This window comes from Platalea leucorodia (assembly GCF_965183815.1).
Source record: "Platalea leucorodia genome assembly, chromosome: 8".
Lineage (NCBI taxonomy): Eukaryota > Metazoa > Chordata > Aves > Pelecaniformes > Threskiornithidae > Platalea > Platalea leucorodia.
Window position 1 is genome coordinate 53764510 of NC_138830.1, and position 12903 is coordinate 53777412.

Below are 12903 nucleotides of genomic sequence, written 5' to 3' on the forward strand. Positions count from 1 at the left end.
GAGGAAAAGGTGAGTAAAAGCTGTGTGGCCTTGGTGAATGGAGCAGGTGGTGCTTGTTTTTAATGATCAGCTGGTGTTTTCTCTTACTGTCACTGTTAAATGTGTGGTGCCTTGCCGGGGTGGTTACCCCTGTACAAGCTCTGGCTATCATTAGCTTTTGCATTGTCTTTTTTAATTCTTGGTGGCTGATGTAGTTTTGATAGGACTTTGCACCACATTTAGATTAATACTGAACGTTCTAGGTTAAATCTCACTCAGCTGTAGTTCTAAGCATTCAGCACTTCTGAAATTTAGGGTTGAGATGCGAAGTTAGGCCTTCAGAAGAGGCATCTCGGTCCTGGGTAGGTGAGCTCAACTGCCTTCTGAAGGTGCTAATCTGTATTCTTTGTCAGGATGGAGTCCAGATAGCTAATTTTTACCTCACCTAATCTTAGTCGTCTTAAATCCTGCCCTGAGTAATTGCTTGTGAAAAGCGTTGTGTGGGTGACTTGTCTAGCTGTGGTGCTGTTAGGGATAGATCTTCGTTTTCCACAACATTTAGCTACAGTTATTCAGAGGCTATCCATTCTTTTCCTACTTTTCTTTATCTTCCAGTGTATTTTTCAGCTTGCTTGACAAACTGGAACAGCGGTCCCCTTACTGCCCGGGGTGGAATTGTCCCCTGGGATGGGTCTGTATTGATCCTGTGAGGTATTAGTCCTCTGTGTAGTGGAAATAAGCAAAGAAAATAGCGAACGTACACAAACTAGTGGGAATCAAATGAAGAAACAAGAAGTCTTAATCTTTGTGCAGCTTTGCTTTTGATTACTTGATTTTAGAAGCATAATTTTTAGTGTAATTTCCTTATCTTAAATAATAGGGTGCCCTCCCAAGTCTCACATGCTGTGTCTGCCAGGTTAGCACCTTCATGAACATGGAAAGGATGTCTGCTATTCACATGGAGCAATTCACAAGAGAGGGAGTATTATTAAAGGAGCTGAGATACATAGTGCTGTAACTGAATTAAAGAGCCCTCTGACAATAGTAGAAGGATTATGCGATTCCAGAATTTTGGGTGATAAATCAGCTTTTGGAGAGGAGCATGGTCTGGCAGGCTCAGGCCAGTTCTTTCCATTTCTTTTTTTTCCTGTGCTGTCTCTACCAGCAACTTCAGATACTGTGTCATCTCTTCATCTGACGCTTATTCCTCATCTTTGGCCTCATCAAGCCAATTGTAATCTCCTTCTTGAACCACTTAAAATGTGCTTATAGTCAAACTTGTTTAATTTCTTAAAACTCAGAGTCTTGTTGTGCTTTTTCTTCCCAGAGCTCTACCTCTCTTTTTTCTTTTTAATAACCTCATCCAAGTCTAGATGTATTAGTTTTACCTTTTTAAATCATGGATTTGGTGGATGAAAGTTGCCTATGAGATGAATTCAGGTGTAGTAAGCACGGAAGAAGAACAGCATTCCTCTGCCAGGCCGCTGCCAAGCACCTCTGACGCTTGCTAGCTGGAAGCCATTACAGGGAAAGCCTGTCTTTAGTGGCCCGGAGCATCCTGCCTTGCCGGGGTAGGAATGTACTGGCTCCTCCATACTACGAACTACGCGGATGGTCGAAAAGATAGTGCACATGCTGTTCTCCCACCTGGAGGGACTGAGAGAAGCTCGATGAAAACAATCCCTCAAAATCTTAGTTGCAAAAATATCTGCTAAATAAAGATTTTGCAAACCTCCGACAAACGCTGATTTATATAGCATGTCTCGAATTTGGGTGGACTGCTGTGAGGTGTTCAAAGACAATTTGCTATTTAATGTGGCCAAAGCACTGTTCTCCAGATGCAAAACTGATTTTACTACTGTGTTCTTAGAAGTTTGTTCTGCTGTAGGTATCTAGCACAAAAGGTTGCAGCCCTAATGATTTCAGTCTGGCAGAGAAAAAAAATGGCTAACACCGAGGTTTTTCTGCTGGGAATTATTAGATAAAATTAGTAGGAGATTGTTTTGCCTGCCCCACCTATAATAAAATAGTAGTTAAACTGGCTGTGTTTTTGAGTAACTTCATGTTCCAACTTCTGTCTCCTCAGTGCTTATCGTGCCATAGTAAATTGGAATAATTCTGGTCTTAATAATTTTTGTTCTTCATTATAGGAAAAGTTTACAATTAGCACATTAGACTCAGTAACTAGTTCGGTGCAAGCAGAGCTTGCAGAGCTGGAAGGAAATGTGTTTGCTCAATTACGAGCAACCAGCTTGAAGCTGGTGTTTTCAAACTCTTCAAGGGTGTGAAGATAGAGGCTTAGCAACACGTGCTTTACCGACCACTGTTCTTGGATTCAAAACTGAAGAAGGACCTATCTACCCATTTTGGAAATATTTATTTTTCTTTTGATATTTGCAAGGACTGCCTGCTTGGAGAATTTAAGAGGAAAGTATTTTTGTTTGGCTTTTATTTTGATTTAACATCGCAAGAAAATAGATTGGAAAATATTACTTCTCTGCATCACTGGCAGATGTTCTGTGAGCTTGTAGTGGTAGAGCTGCTGGTGTAAAGGTGTCAGAAATTCCATCTTTTGCTCTCCAGAGATTTGATGTGATCAGCTCTGACGATTCAGTTGTTCTCTTCCCTCTTGCTTGCTGTCTGGAGTGCACTTTCTGGGTATTCCTGCTGTAGTCCCAAAATGACTGCTCTTCACTGCAGCTCTCATTTGTATAACATGTGAATGTATGTGCCTAACTTGAGTTCCAGTGGAAGGTGCAAGGAAGATGTTTTCTTAGCAAGAATCCCTGATGCTCTCTCACAGGATGCAAATTAAAAGGTATATAAAATGTAGATACAGTCCTCCTGTTACTGGGCCATTGCTTTATGATCACGTGTAAGTGATAGAGCTGCATTGCCCTCATTATACTATTATTATTTACAAAATAAAATTGTGGCTGTTTTGGGGCGTGCTTTTGTTTGTTTGTTTTTTGTGGAACAGAGGAAAAATATCAATCAGGGAATGCTTTAAATGTGAAACAGCAGAGGTTTTTTGCTGGGGCAGTCCTGCTTTGGAGACCACAAGATAAGAGAGTCTCTTCATAGTTGGGGAAGGTACGCCGCACTCCTAAATGCAGTGGTGGCTGTGTACGATGATGGCTTGTTTCATATTCTTCCACTCCCTTTTTTCCCCCCCTACTAACTACAGTCAGCACTTTATAGCTAGCTTCCTTGGGCTGGTTGCACTTTGTGGCAGCTGCTGTTTGGTTGGAATGGAAGAGTGCCAACAAGCACTTCGTTTTTGGTAACAGAATGAAGAGAGTACATAAACAGAATTTGTTTGAGCGTAAGAAATTGGCTCATGTTTTGGCAGTTTTTTGTATGGTTATTGTTCAGTGTGTTGCTCTTATTTGAAATACGTTATGTAATTGATGAAAACTAATAATAATGAAAGAGCACAACCTACTCTGCTTTTGTGAATATTTGAATTGCAGTCTTCAGGATAAACTATTCTGATCCATGTTGTGCCTCCATGATAGTGTCAGGCTGTAGGGGCCATTTGTTCATGAAACCCATCCTTCCAGTAACGCTACGGCCGCCACGGAAATTTCACCAACTTGTGCTTTCATACTAGCCAGTGATCTGGTTTTTCCTCTGATCAGAAAATGAGCTTTTGAGAATGATCATTCTTTTTCCTCATAATGGAATAAATTCCCCTCAGATTAATTCATGTAAAATGTGTGGAAAATGCCTAACTTCTTCAACTGTAAGAATTCTGTAATAACATCCAGGAAACCCTGAATTGGAGGAAAAAAAGAAAAGGGGGGAAGGTACAGTCATGCACTATATTTTTGAAGCTTTGATTGCTTAAATGGTAGGCAGGCGGAGTTGCACTGACTCATGGGCTTAGTTGACCTACATTTACCTGGCTCTGATCTTTCTCCAGGCACTATGTAGATTTGTTAATGTTCTAGTTTTAAGCTGCAGGCTAGTGATAAAGGACTGTAAGCTGTACTAAGAATTTGCTCGTGTTTCGTTACGTTTTCAACTGTTAAAAGCTTTAATATGCAACCGCTCCGCCTTAAACTACGACTTCATTTCCATACATTTTTTATAAAAATGGACTTTATTTTTCCACAAAGAGGATATATCAACATAGAATTTTTTCAGAAACCGGTTTGCCTAAAATACTACTATTTAGGCTGTGGTACAGCTGTAAGTATATGGCCAGTGGTCTTTGTAGCTCCTGGTTATGGGCTGTTGCTTGCAGATTCTGAATCTAAAAAAAAACCCAAACCCCAAAACCCAAAAACAAACGAAGGGAAATAAAAAAAAAAAAGAAAAAAACAAAAAAACAACAACAACAACAAAAAAACCAAGCCTGGTTTTCAGTCTCACAATTTTGTCTGTGTTTTTATAAGCATTTTAGCAATAAGTTTCTTGGGATTTGGAAGTTCAGAAGACCTTATTGTATCAAATCAGATAATCATCCATGTACTAAGACTTGATGGATCTCAGTCTCAAAAAGAGGGAGAACCTGAGGGAAGATGGTATTTCCCTACACTTTCCAGAAAAAAAAGTTGACAAACACAAAAAGTGACAGAGAAGTAAAGGGTGACAGAAAAATACCTTATTTGCTGCTCAGATGACTAATGTAAGAGCGTTTCCTCTGCTAATAAAACCCAAGTGCAGTCATACGCATCTGCCCTTTTTTCCTTGCCAGAAAACTCTCTGAATGGTTCATTTTCTTCCTCTACTCCAGCCTATCCCGATAGCTTTAAGAATAGGTACACTTTGTAGTAGCTCAGTGAGCAAGATTGTATAGCTTATGGTGTACATAAATTGAAATGATGAAATAGTTTATGTGTGAACTCGTTTTCACTTGTTAGGCTTTCTGCTTAGATACAGTTGAATAATTCCTTGCCACCGTTAAGTAAAAGCTGTATTTTTAACTCGTTTGTGGCAAAGCAGTTGAAGTGGGAGTATTTGCAGCTTAAACTAATTTGACTGGAAGAGCTGAAGCTGTTGGTTATTAGATGAAAGCCACGTTAATGGTTCTTGAAAGCACAAATTGACACTTCATTTTCCTAGCTTTCTTGTAGCACAGGTGATGCCAAGATGATGATGCATCGGCAGTGCTATTTCTACCCATTTTTCTAGGACAAGCAGCTGTGTAACACGTACTCCTCCTCCTTGTATTCCTCCAGGAGAGTGTTCCTGTTGCTAGACTGGAATACCAGCGGAGATTTTATTACAGGCAGTGGGGTAACATGAGCATTCATTTTTTAAGTGCTTAAGGAGAGCACAGCAAAAAAACAGTTGACATGAGGAGAGCTTGCAGGTCAGGCATTTGAATCCTTTGGGGTCTTTGGAGAACCTTTTTTCCGCTTTCTTGGAATTAGTTCTGTTGCTGCTGCTTTTGTCTGGGTAGTTAAGATGCCCCAGGGTCAGTTATGTTATTGTACAAATAGAAGAATACTCTTACTTTCATTCCTGTGTGGTAGAAAACAAGTTTTCTTGTGTAGATTTATTTGATTAACTGGTTTTATGTAATTTGTGTTATAATCTAGATGCAGTTAGTATCTCAAAGATGTAAAGGTGATGTCATTGATGAAATGTTTTGTTCAAAATGGTGTAAAATCTGCTGGAGTGCAGATGTATGTTATACTATGGGAATCATATTGTGGACATTAACTTAGAGACTGATTCCAGTTTTGTTGCAACTGGAAGTACCAGCGACTGACTGAACATTAATTGCAAAATCTTGATAGGTGGAAAGAACGCAAATAAATTACATCTGAAGTACTGGTAACGTAAGGAAGTTTAATTAAAAACTGGAGCACCCATGCCACCAGCAGCTTCATGTGAAAAGAGATACTATTTTAGAATTGCACAAAGTATATTTAACTTTGCATTGATTTTTTTAAATTTATGTGCTAGTTGTTGTCAGTGTCAGTATCTGAGAGATTTTGTGTATGTCATGTACCATCCTGCCTAATGCTATCTCATTTTTAAGGTTTATTCAAGCATTGTTTACTTTTATTTTTCATCCTTGGTCCCACAGATGTGAGCTGCTGTGAGAGGCATTCACATTTCAAAACTCCCTGCAGTTCAGAACTTGTGTATCTTGAAACTAGCACTCAAAAAAGGGTGGAAAGCAACCCTCATGAGTAACTTGCTTTTTGAAGTGATTGGTGGTTAAACCTCAGTATGAAAGATACTGGATGGAAAAAATAGCAGTTTTTGATCATGCAGTGTAAGAAAGGCATTTTGTTATGTTGGTATATGCTTACTCATTAGTTGAAATTGTGTTAATTTTAATATGTTTAATAACATATTGTACATCTCTGGCAAATGGTCAAACTGGGTTACCGCTGTGAATTGCAAAATGGAATAGATCCATCGGTATGCTTTAGATTTGCTATTTTGTTTTTCCATTCCAGAGGAGAGGTTTGGAAACACTGGCAAGAAAGTGGAAAGCAGAGGTAGATTTGTGCCCCCCGAATTCTGCAGAGCCTTGTCCTCTCCTCACCTCCACGCCCCTGCCTCTCCCCCAGAGGAGACTGTTATTTTCCATCTGTTTTTCTTATAGAGCTGCAAGTGGAAGATAATTGAAATTTATATGATACGTTTTGACATTGCTCTTAATCTATGGCAGAAGTCAAGCTCACCAGGCTGAGGTATCTTAAGGGATCCTTGAATACACTTAATGCAAGGTTAATGATTGCTCTGCAGAGTTAAATAATCTGGGGAGTAGCGGGAGAAATGCAGTGTGAAATACGTGCTCCTGACGAAGCGAGAGAGGATTCCTTCCCAGGAGCCAGAACAGAAAGCTGCTGTGTAGGTTGCAGAGATGGTTTGAGAAGGAGAGGGAGATCAGATTTGACTCTGAATTAAGCCTCTTAGGGATTATGTATTTTTAAAAGTAAGTCAAGGGGTAATGTTACAATTGAAAATTTTCAAAACTTCCCCCCAATGTTCTCTTAGAGTTTTTCTTCCAAATCCAGTGTTGGTGTAAGACTGGACTCTCTTTTCTAAGCATCGTTCCTGCTGTACCTTGTGAGCTACCCGTTAGACCATTGACTACTATTTAGCATGCTTTTCAAGCAGGTGCTTTTTTGTCTGAGGATATAAATCAAAATTATTTTTTGAAATATGTAATTGAATGTTAAACAATATTTTTTTCTTGGAGAAAGCTTGATTTTTTGCCTTAAAATGAAATTTGTGTAGAGTTCTGAGTAGTTAAGCTTCAACTTTTCATTGGTCGTATTTTTTAGTATTTTGGGTTTGTATGTTACCACATGTACTTTAGTTTATGTGTTGTCGATGGTAATAGGGATGGATTTTTGTGAACTGGGCCGATTCAGCTGTCTGTCCACATGCATTGTCACGGCAATTGCGCTCGTCCTTTGCTCAGGTAACCGTACAGTTGTAGTTACTGTGAAGTAAAAGGCTCTTGATGCGCTGACGCGTCGGTACCGGTCGGCACGACAAGCGGCTTACCTCCGAGCAGATCACCAGCGCTTGCCTGCGTTAGGGCTGGCCGTAAGCAGCCTGTATCTGAAACCCACTTTTTCCTTGGAGCTTGTGTGGTGACGTCCCAGTCTGGTACCTGTGACTGGGACTTGGAGGCATGTGAAGTACACACGAGCGTAGGGATTGATCCCGTGTAGGGCAGATTCGAGTTCGGCATTTAAAGGAATCAATTTGATGTAGTCCTAAGGGTATGTGTTTCTTACACAAATGCGCACCTGAAAATTTTAAAATTGGAATTGAAATAGTCTTTGGCAAAGTTTTAACACATGCTAGTGTATTTCTGCTGTGTTTTAAATGTTGTTTGCAGAGTGTGGGGTAAGCTAGTGCTGATTGTGACTAGTTAGTGTAGGAGTTGTGTAAATAATATAATTAACCTTGTGTTTGACTGTTCCAAGTATTTGATTTTATTTGTCAGTTTGGAAAAAAGTTAACTGAGGCTTTTGAAATTATGTGGAATAATTTAGAGTGTGCAAGTTAAGTCCCCAAAAAGCTCATGCTGCCTGTAAGATTATTTCTTGCAAGGGTGTATTGCTTTTATAAAATCCTGGTGCTCTCTTGCCTAAAAATGCTTACTACTTAGGCATTTCAGTTGCAGAAAAACCTTTTAAATTTGAGTTAATGTTTCAGAGTAAGTACTAAAGTGATGTCTTTCTGAAGCTGCTACACAGCTAAAACAAGTATGTTCTTACACAGAGATCATTTGTATAGCGCCAGGCGCACTGATTCATTGGTACGTGGGATGGACGGGCAGCAGGCAGGGAGCTCGCACTGTGTTTCAAGTTGCTTAAAATGTAATGGCTTTCCCCCCTTTGCATCCTTTTTTGTAGAGATTATGATACTTGCCAAGTGATGTGATATCTCGATTCTTTTTCACGTCAGCACGTAGCGTTGCCTTAAAAAGGGTAGAAAATCCTGTCGTGCTAGCAGAGGGTGCTGTGTGTACAGCTTGCAGAAATCGATTTCTTGAGAGATGAGGCTGACTTGAGAGGCAGAGGACAGGAAGGCCGGTTAAGTTGGGTAGGTTTAATGTCATCAGTCATATGGCCTAAGAAGTTTATTTTAAAACAGTATTTTTCTCAGTTTATTATGCAGGGACCTTTTAACTGGTTTACTTCGTGTTTACAGGTATAAAGCATTGTTAAATAAAGCCTCATAAAATCAAATAAAATTCTGGTTTCTTCAGGCCCAAATGGGATGGGATTTTTTGCACTATGGTCTGACTAGGATTGGTTTTTGGGTTAGATGCTGGTAAATTTTTAATGTCCTGTTTTAAATGACGAAGACACAGTTGCATAGACACAACATTTCTCGATGTGAATGCATCATTATATAGTAAAATAGTTTCATTAAGATAGTATTAATGATCACTTTGCTTAACTTTTGTCTTGTGTTCCCTAATTAAAAAGTAGCACTTTCTTTTGCTCAGAAAGAAGTCCCAGGCCTGTGATACCTCAGTTAAAAACATTGGTAAATGAAAAGACTCTAGTATTATATGGAGGAATTAGGGTTGGATTTATATAACTTTTAATAGTTTATAGTTGAGATTATTGTTTTGTCTTGTTGCATGACTGCATCAAAAATATCTCCTAAAAACATAATTTAGTTATGATTCAGCAAGTGTTTTTCATAGGCATGTTTTTGGAATATGATAAATTCTAGCTGGTATGTTACTGAATAAAAATTACTTGGTTATATTGAGAGCATAAGCCAAGTTTAAGTCCCGTGCCAAGAACTGTGAAGCCATTCACTCAAGTACAATGTAGGGATCCTGTTCCGTTTAGGTGTTGTACTGTCTCAGGTGGTAGGTAGCAGTTGGTTATGTGAAGGTTATTCAAAGCATTAACTGTTTCACTGTGCTTCAGATGTTTGTATCACACATGTTCCAGTTTGTTTTGACTGTTAGAATTGTGTGTGACTAAACCAGGCTATACTAATATTTGTTTAAAAACACTGAAGGGCATTAAAATGGTTAAACTCTTTCCACATGTAAGTGATATATGCATAAATCACTTTCTGTGTGACAATAAACTACATTTTGTAATTGCTGTGGAATTTAGCTTAAGCTTTGCAATTTATGAATGTAGATAACTGTGAGTCATGCAGACAGTAAGTACGTGAGTTTTATTGGAATAAACCACATAAAGTCTAAAAAAAAAAAAAAGAAAAAGAAAAACAAAACTGTGATTGAATTACTGTACCTACAGTTCGTGGCAACAGCCTGCACTTCGCTAGAGATGATTTTTCAAATTTTGAGAACTTTTTCCTGTGGCTCAACTCCCAATTTAGTTAGCTGTATCTTGATACAGCCGAGCTAAGGATTTACCGTGAGCAAGTGTTGACACTGATGAAAAAGCTGGTGTCTGCCCCGGCTTTCTGATGGAAGGGTGGAGGATAGCAAAGCATTGCCTTAAGTGACCGTCAGAGTACACTGAAGGTGAATGAGAGTGGTGAGCTGTAAGGTACTGGACCAAACTGACCTGCTTTTATCCATAGCCATAATATTTGTGACTGGTGACTGTAAGTGTGAATATCCTGCTGCGTGCCAAGAATGTGTTACTAGTGGTATTTTCCAGTCCTCTTGTCCATCTTGTCCGCTTATTCGACTCCTTGTTCAGCTTCTTTCTGTCCCAGTATCTCTATGCTGTCCTGAATGTTCAGATGCTATTCAGCTAATTACAACTGGTGGTGGAAGTTTCTATAAACTTCCAGGTGCTATGAAATGCCAACATGTCAGGCCTTTTTATTGGGAATATTTCATTTTCTGTAAACTAAATATAAGCTCTCATTTTAGTGTGGGTTTTTTGTGGTCTTGGTAGGTACTTACTTTTTTTCCGTAGAAATCTAGATGCAAAATATCTAAAAGGGTTCAGGAAGATAATGTTGGGAAAAGACATTTCATCTTAGGCTTGTTATGCAAAGTTTCAGGCACAGGGGTAACAAAATTTGTACTAAACTTGTTGATATTTGGATCTTCTCTATTTTTCTACACCTAGGCAGTTTCAGTTCTGCGCTTGTGCACTCAGGTAGTGGTACCATTAGTTTTGCATAAGTCATTAGTTTAGCAGAACTCTGGAAAAGTAGTTTTTGTTTTTGTTTTTGTTTTTTTTTTTCCCCTGTTGTGAAGGGTAGGTGTCTGTGTTGTTTTAGAAGGTAAACCAGCTTGTGTCTAGGGCTTATATGAACTGATGCAACTTCTCACCCTACATGTTGGTTTAAAACTGGTCACGGGATGAGCTGCAGTTTGTGCTGTGATTGCCTCTAGTGGGAATTTGAAGGAAAATGCATTGTATACAGTTTTAGAGCCTAAAGTACTTTGCTAAAGACTTGGGAAGGAATTAAGATGAGAGTTGGGATGCAAACAGGTGAGTTTCTGGCTCCCAACACACAGGTCTTTTTGAATGCTAGAATCTTAATAAATTTTGCCATGCATTTATCAATTGTATTGAATATAAATCCTTCTTTAACTAAGAACTTTCTCTTTTATTTTTAGTATATTTTTGGGGAGTTCAGCCCTGATGAATTTAATCAGTTCTTTGTGACTCCACGATGCTCTGTTGAGGTAAGATCTACTTTAAACTACTTTTAGAAATAACATTTTAAAGCTACATGTCTTTGTGTATATTTGAAATAGAACAATACAGTGATTTTTATCATTCTCTTAGCTTGCTAATTTACAAACTGAAGATGTTGAACAGGAGTCTTCTTTCCATGTACGTGGATGTTAAGTCAGTTTTTAGAAATAAGAAATTAATTATTCCACCTTCTGTTTGTCATCTTTCAGAGCTGGAATAGCTGACATTGTAGTGATAGGATATTAAAAGTGAGTTATCCAGCCCTATTATCTTAGCTTTGATTTTTTTTTTTTAAATTAGATTTTTTAGAGGTGGATATAGAGAAAACTTTTTCAGCAGTGTTCTTAGTTGTAAATAACATAGGCTTCTAAATCTTATGAGCCTTTTGAAGCACAAGGATTCTTAATATTTTTTGACAGGCGGAGCACTGCTAACCATCAAAGCTATGCTTACAAGGAAGGCTGTGCATGAGGTCTGAGAAATGAGAAATGGATCAATAATGAACTAATTACAGTGGCAGTGAGAACCACAGAGTGGAAACAGTTGTCTTTGTGTGTTTGAGTTCATAACATACTACAGGTAGTATTGTAGACTCATTCTCTATAGTTCTTGGTAGAGAGCGAAGAAACCATTTGTAGGGAAGAGTATCATGCCATTGTCCTAATCTCCAGACTTGAAAAGTAATTTTCCTCTAGGTCACTTTCCATGCTTTTCCTCCAAACATTCCTATTCAAACATTACAGTCACTCTTCTGTCCTCCTCCCTTAAGGGGATGAGGGAATGAACCCTTCAACTGTAAATGGGGAATGGGGAATGAACCCTTCAACTGTAAATGGGGAATGAACCCTTCAACTGTAGATGGGGAAATCCTTTTGTCACATTTTACAAATCTGATGACCATTGTTAATGCAACTTAGTTTCCTGTAACTTAATTTTCCAAGTATAATTAGTATAGTATTCCACAAAATAATAAAAGTGCATGAAGGGAATGGGGTGGGGTGGGGGGTAGGGGAAGTGTAGAAAGAAAAAGATAGCTTCTGCTTGCCTTTAGGGATAGCTTTGTATCTCCATCCTTTATTGGTTGCAGGAGGAAACATAGTGATAGTGGACGAGGAAAAGCCTGAGGTACTTAATACCTTCTTTGCCTCAGTCTTTAGTAGTCAGACCAGTTGTTCTCAGGGTACCCAGCCCCCTGAGCTGGAAAACAGGGACGGGGAGTGGAATGAAGCCCCCATAATCCAAGGGGAAATGGTTAGCGACCTGCTACGCCACTTAGACACACACAAGTCTATGGGGCCACATGGGATCCACCCAAGGGTACTGAGGGAGCTGGTGGAAGTGCTCGCCAAGCCACTTCCCATCATCTGTCAGCAGTCCTGGCTCACCAGGGAGGTCCCAGTTGACTGGAGGTTAGCAAACGTGACACCCATCTACAAGAAGGGCCAGAAGAAGGATCCGGGGAACTATAGGCCTGTCAGTCTGACCTCGGTGCCTGGGAAGGTTATGGAGCAGATCATCCTGAGTGCCATCACGCGGCATGTATGGGACAACCAGGCGATCAGGCCCAGCCAGCATGGGTTTATGAAAGGCAGGTCCTGCTTGAGTAACCTGATCTCCTTCTGTGACAATCCACCCGCTTAGTGGATGAGGGGAAGGCTGTGGATGTTGTCTGCCTGGACTTTAGTAAAGCCTTTGACACTGTTTCCCACAGCACCCTCCTGGAGAAACTGGCGGCTCATGGCTTGGATAGGCATATTCTTCTCTGGGTGAAAAACTGGCTGGATGGCTGGGCCCAAGGAGTGGTGGTGAATGGAGTTAAATCCAGTTGGCGGCCGGT

At 39.6% G+C, this 12903-nt stretch overlaps 1 protein-coding gene across 6 annotated transcripts in view; it reads left to right on the top strand.

Annotated features, from left to right (window-relative positions):
- Positions 1 to 12903, top strand: part of USP10 (ubiquitin specific peptidase 10) — a 58038-nt gene that overhangs the window by 9876 nt on the left and 35259 nt on the right. For all 6 annotated transcript variants that reach the window (XR_014229046.1, XM_082320296.1, XM_082320297.1 and 3 more), the window contains exon 2: positions 10985 to 11053. Coding sequence is in view for 5 of the 6 variants with exons in the window: in XM_082320296.1 (XP_082176422.1) it covers positions 10985 to 11053 (69 nt within the window). In the remaining variant the exon portion in view is untranslated. The remainder of the gene's footprint in view (positions 1 to 10984; positions 11054 to 12903) is intronic.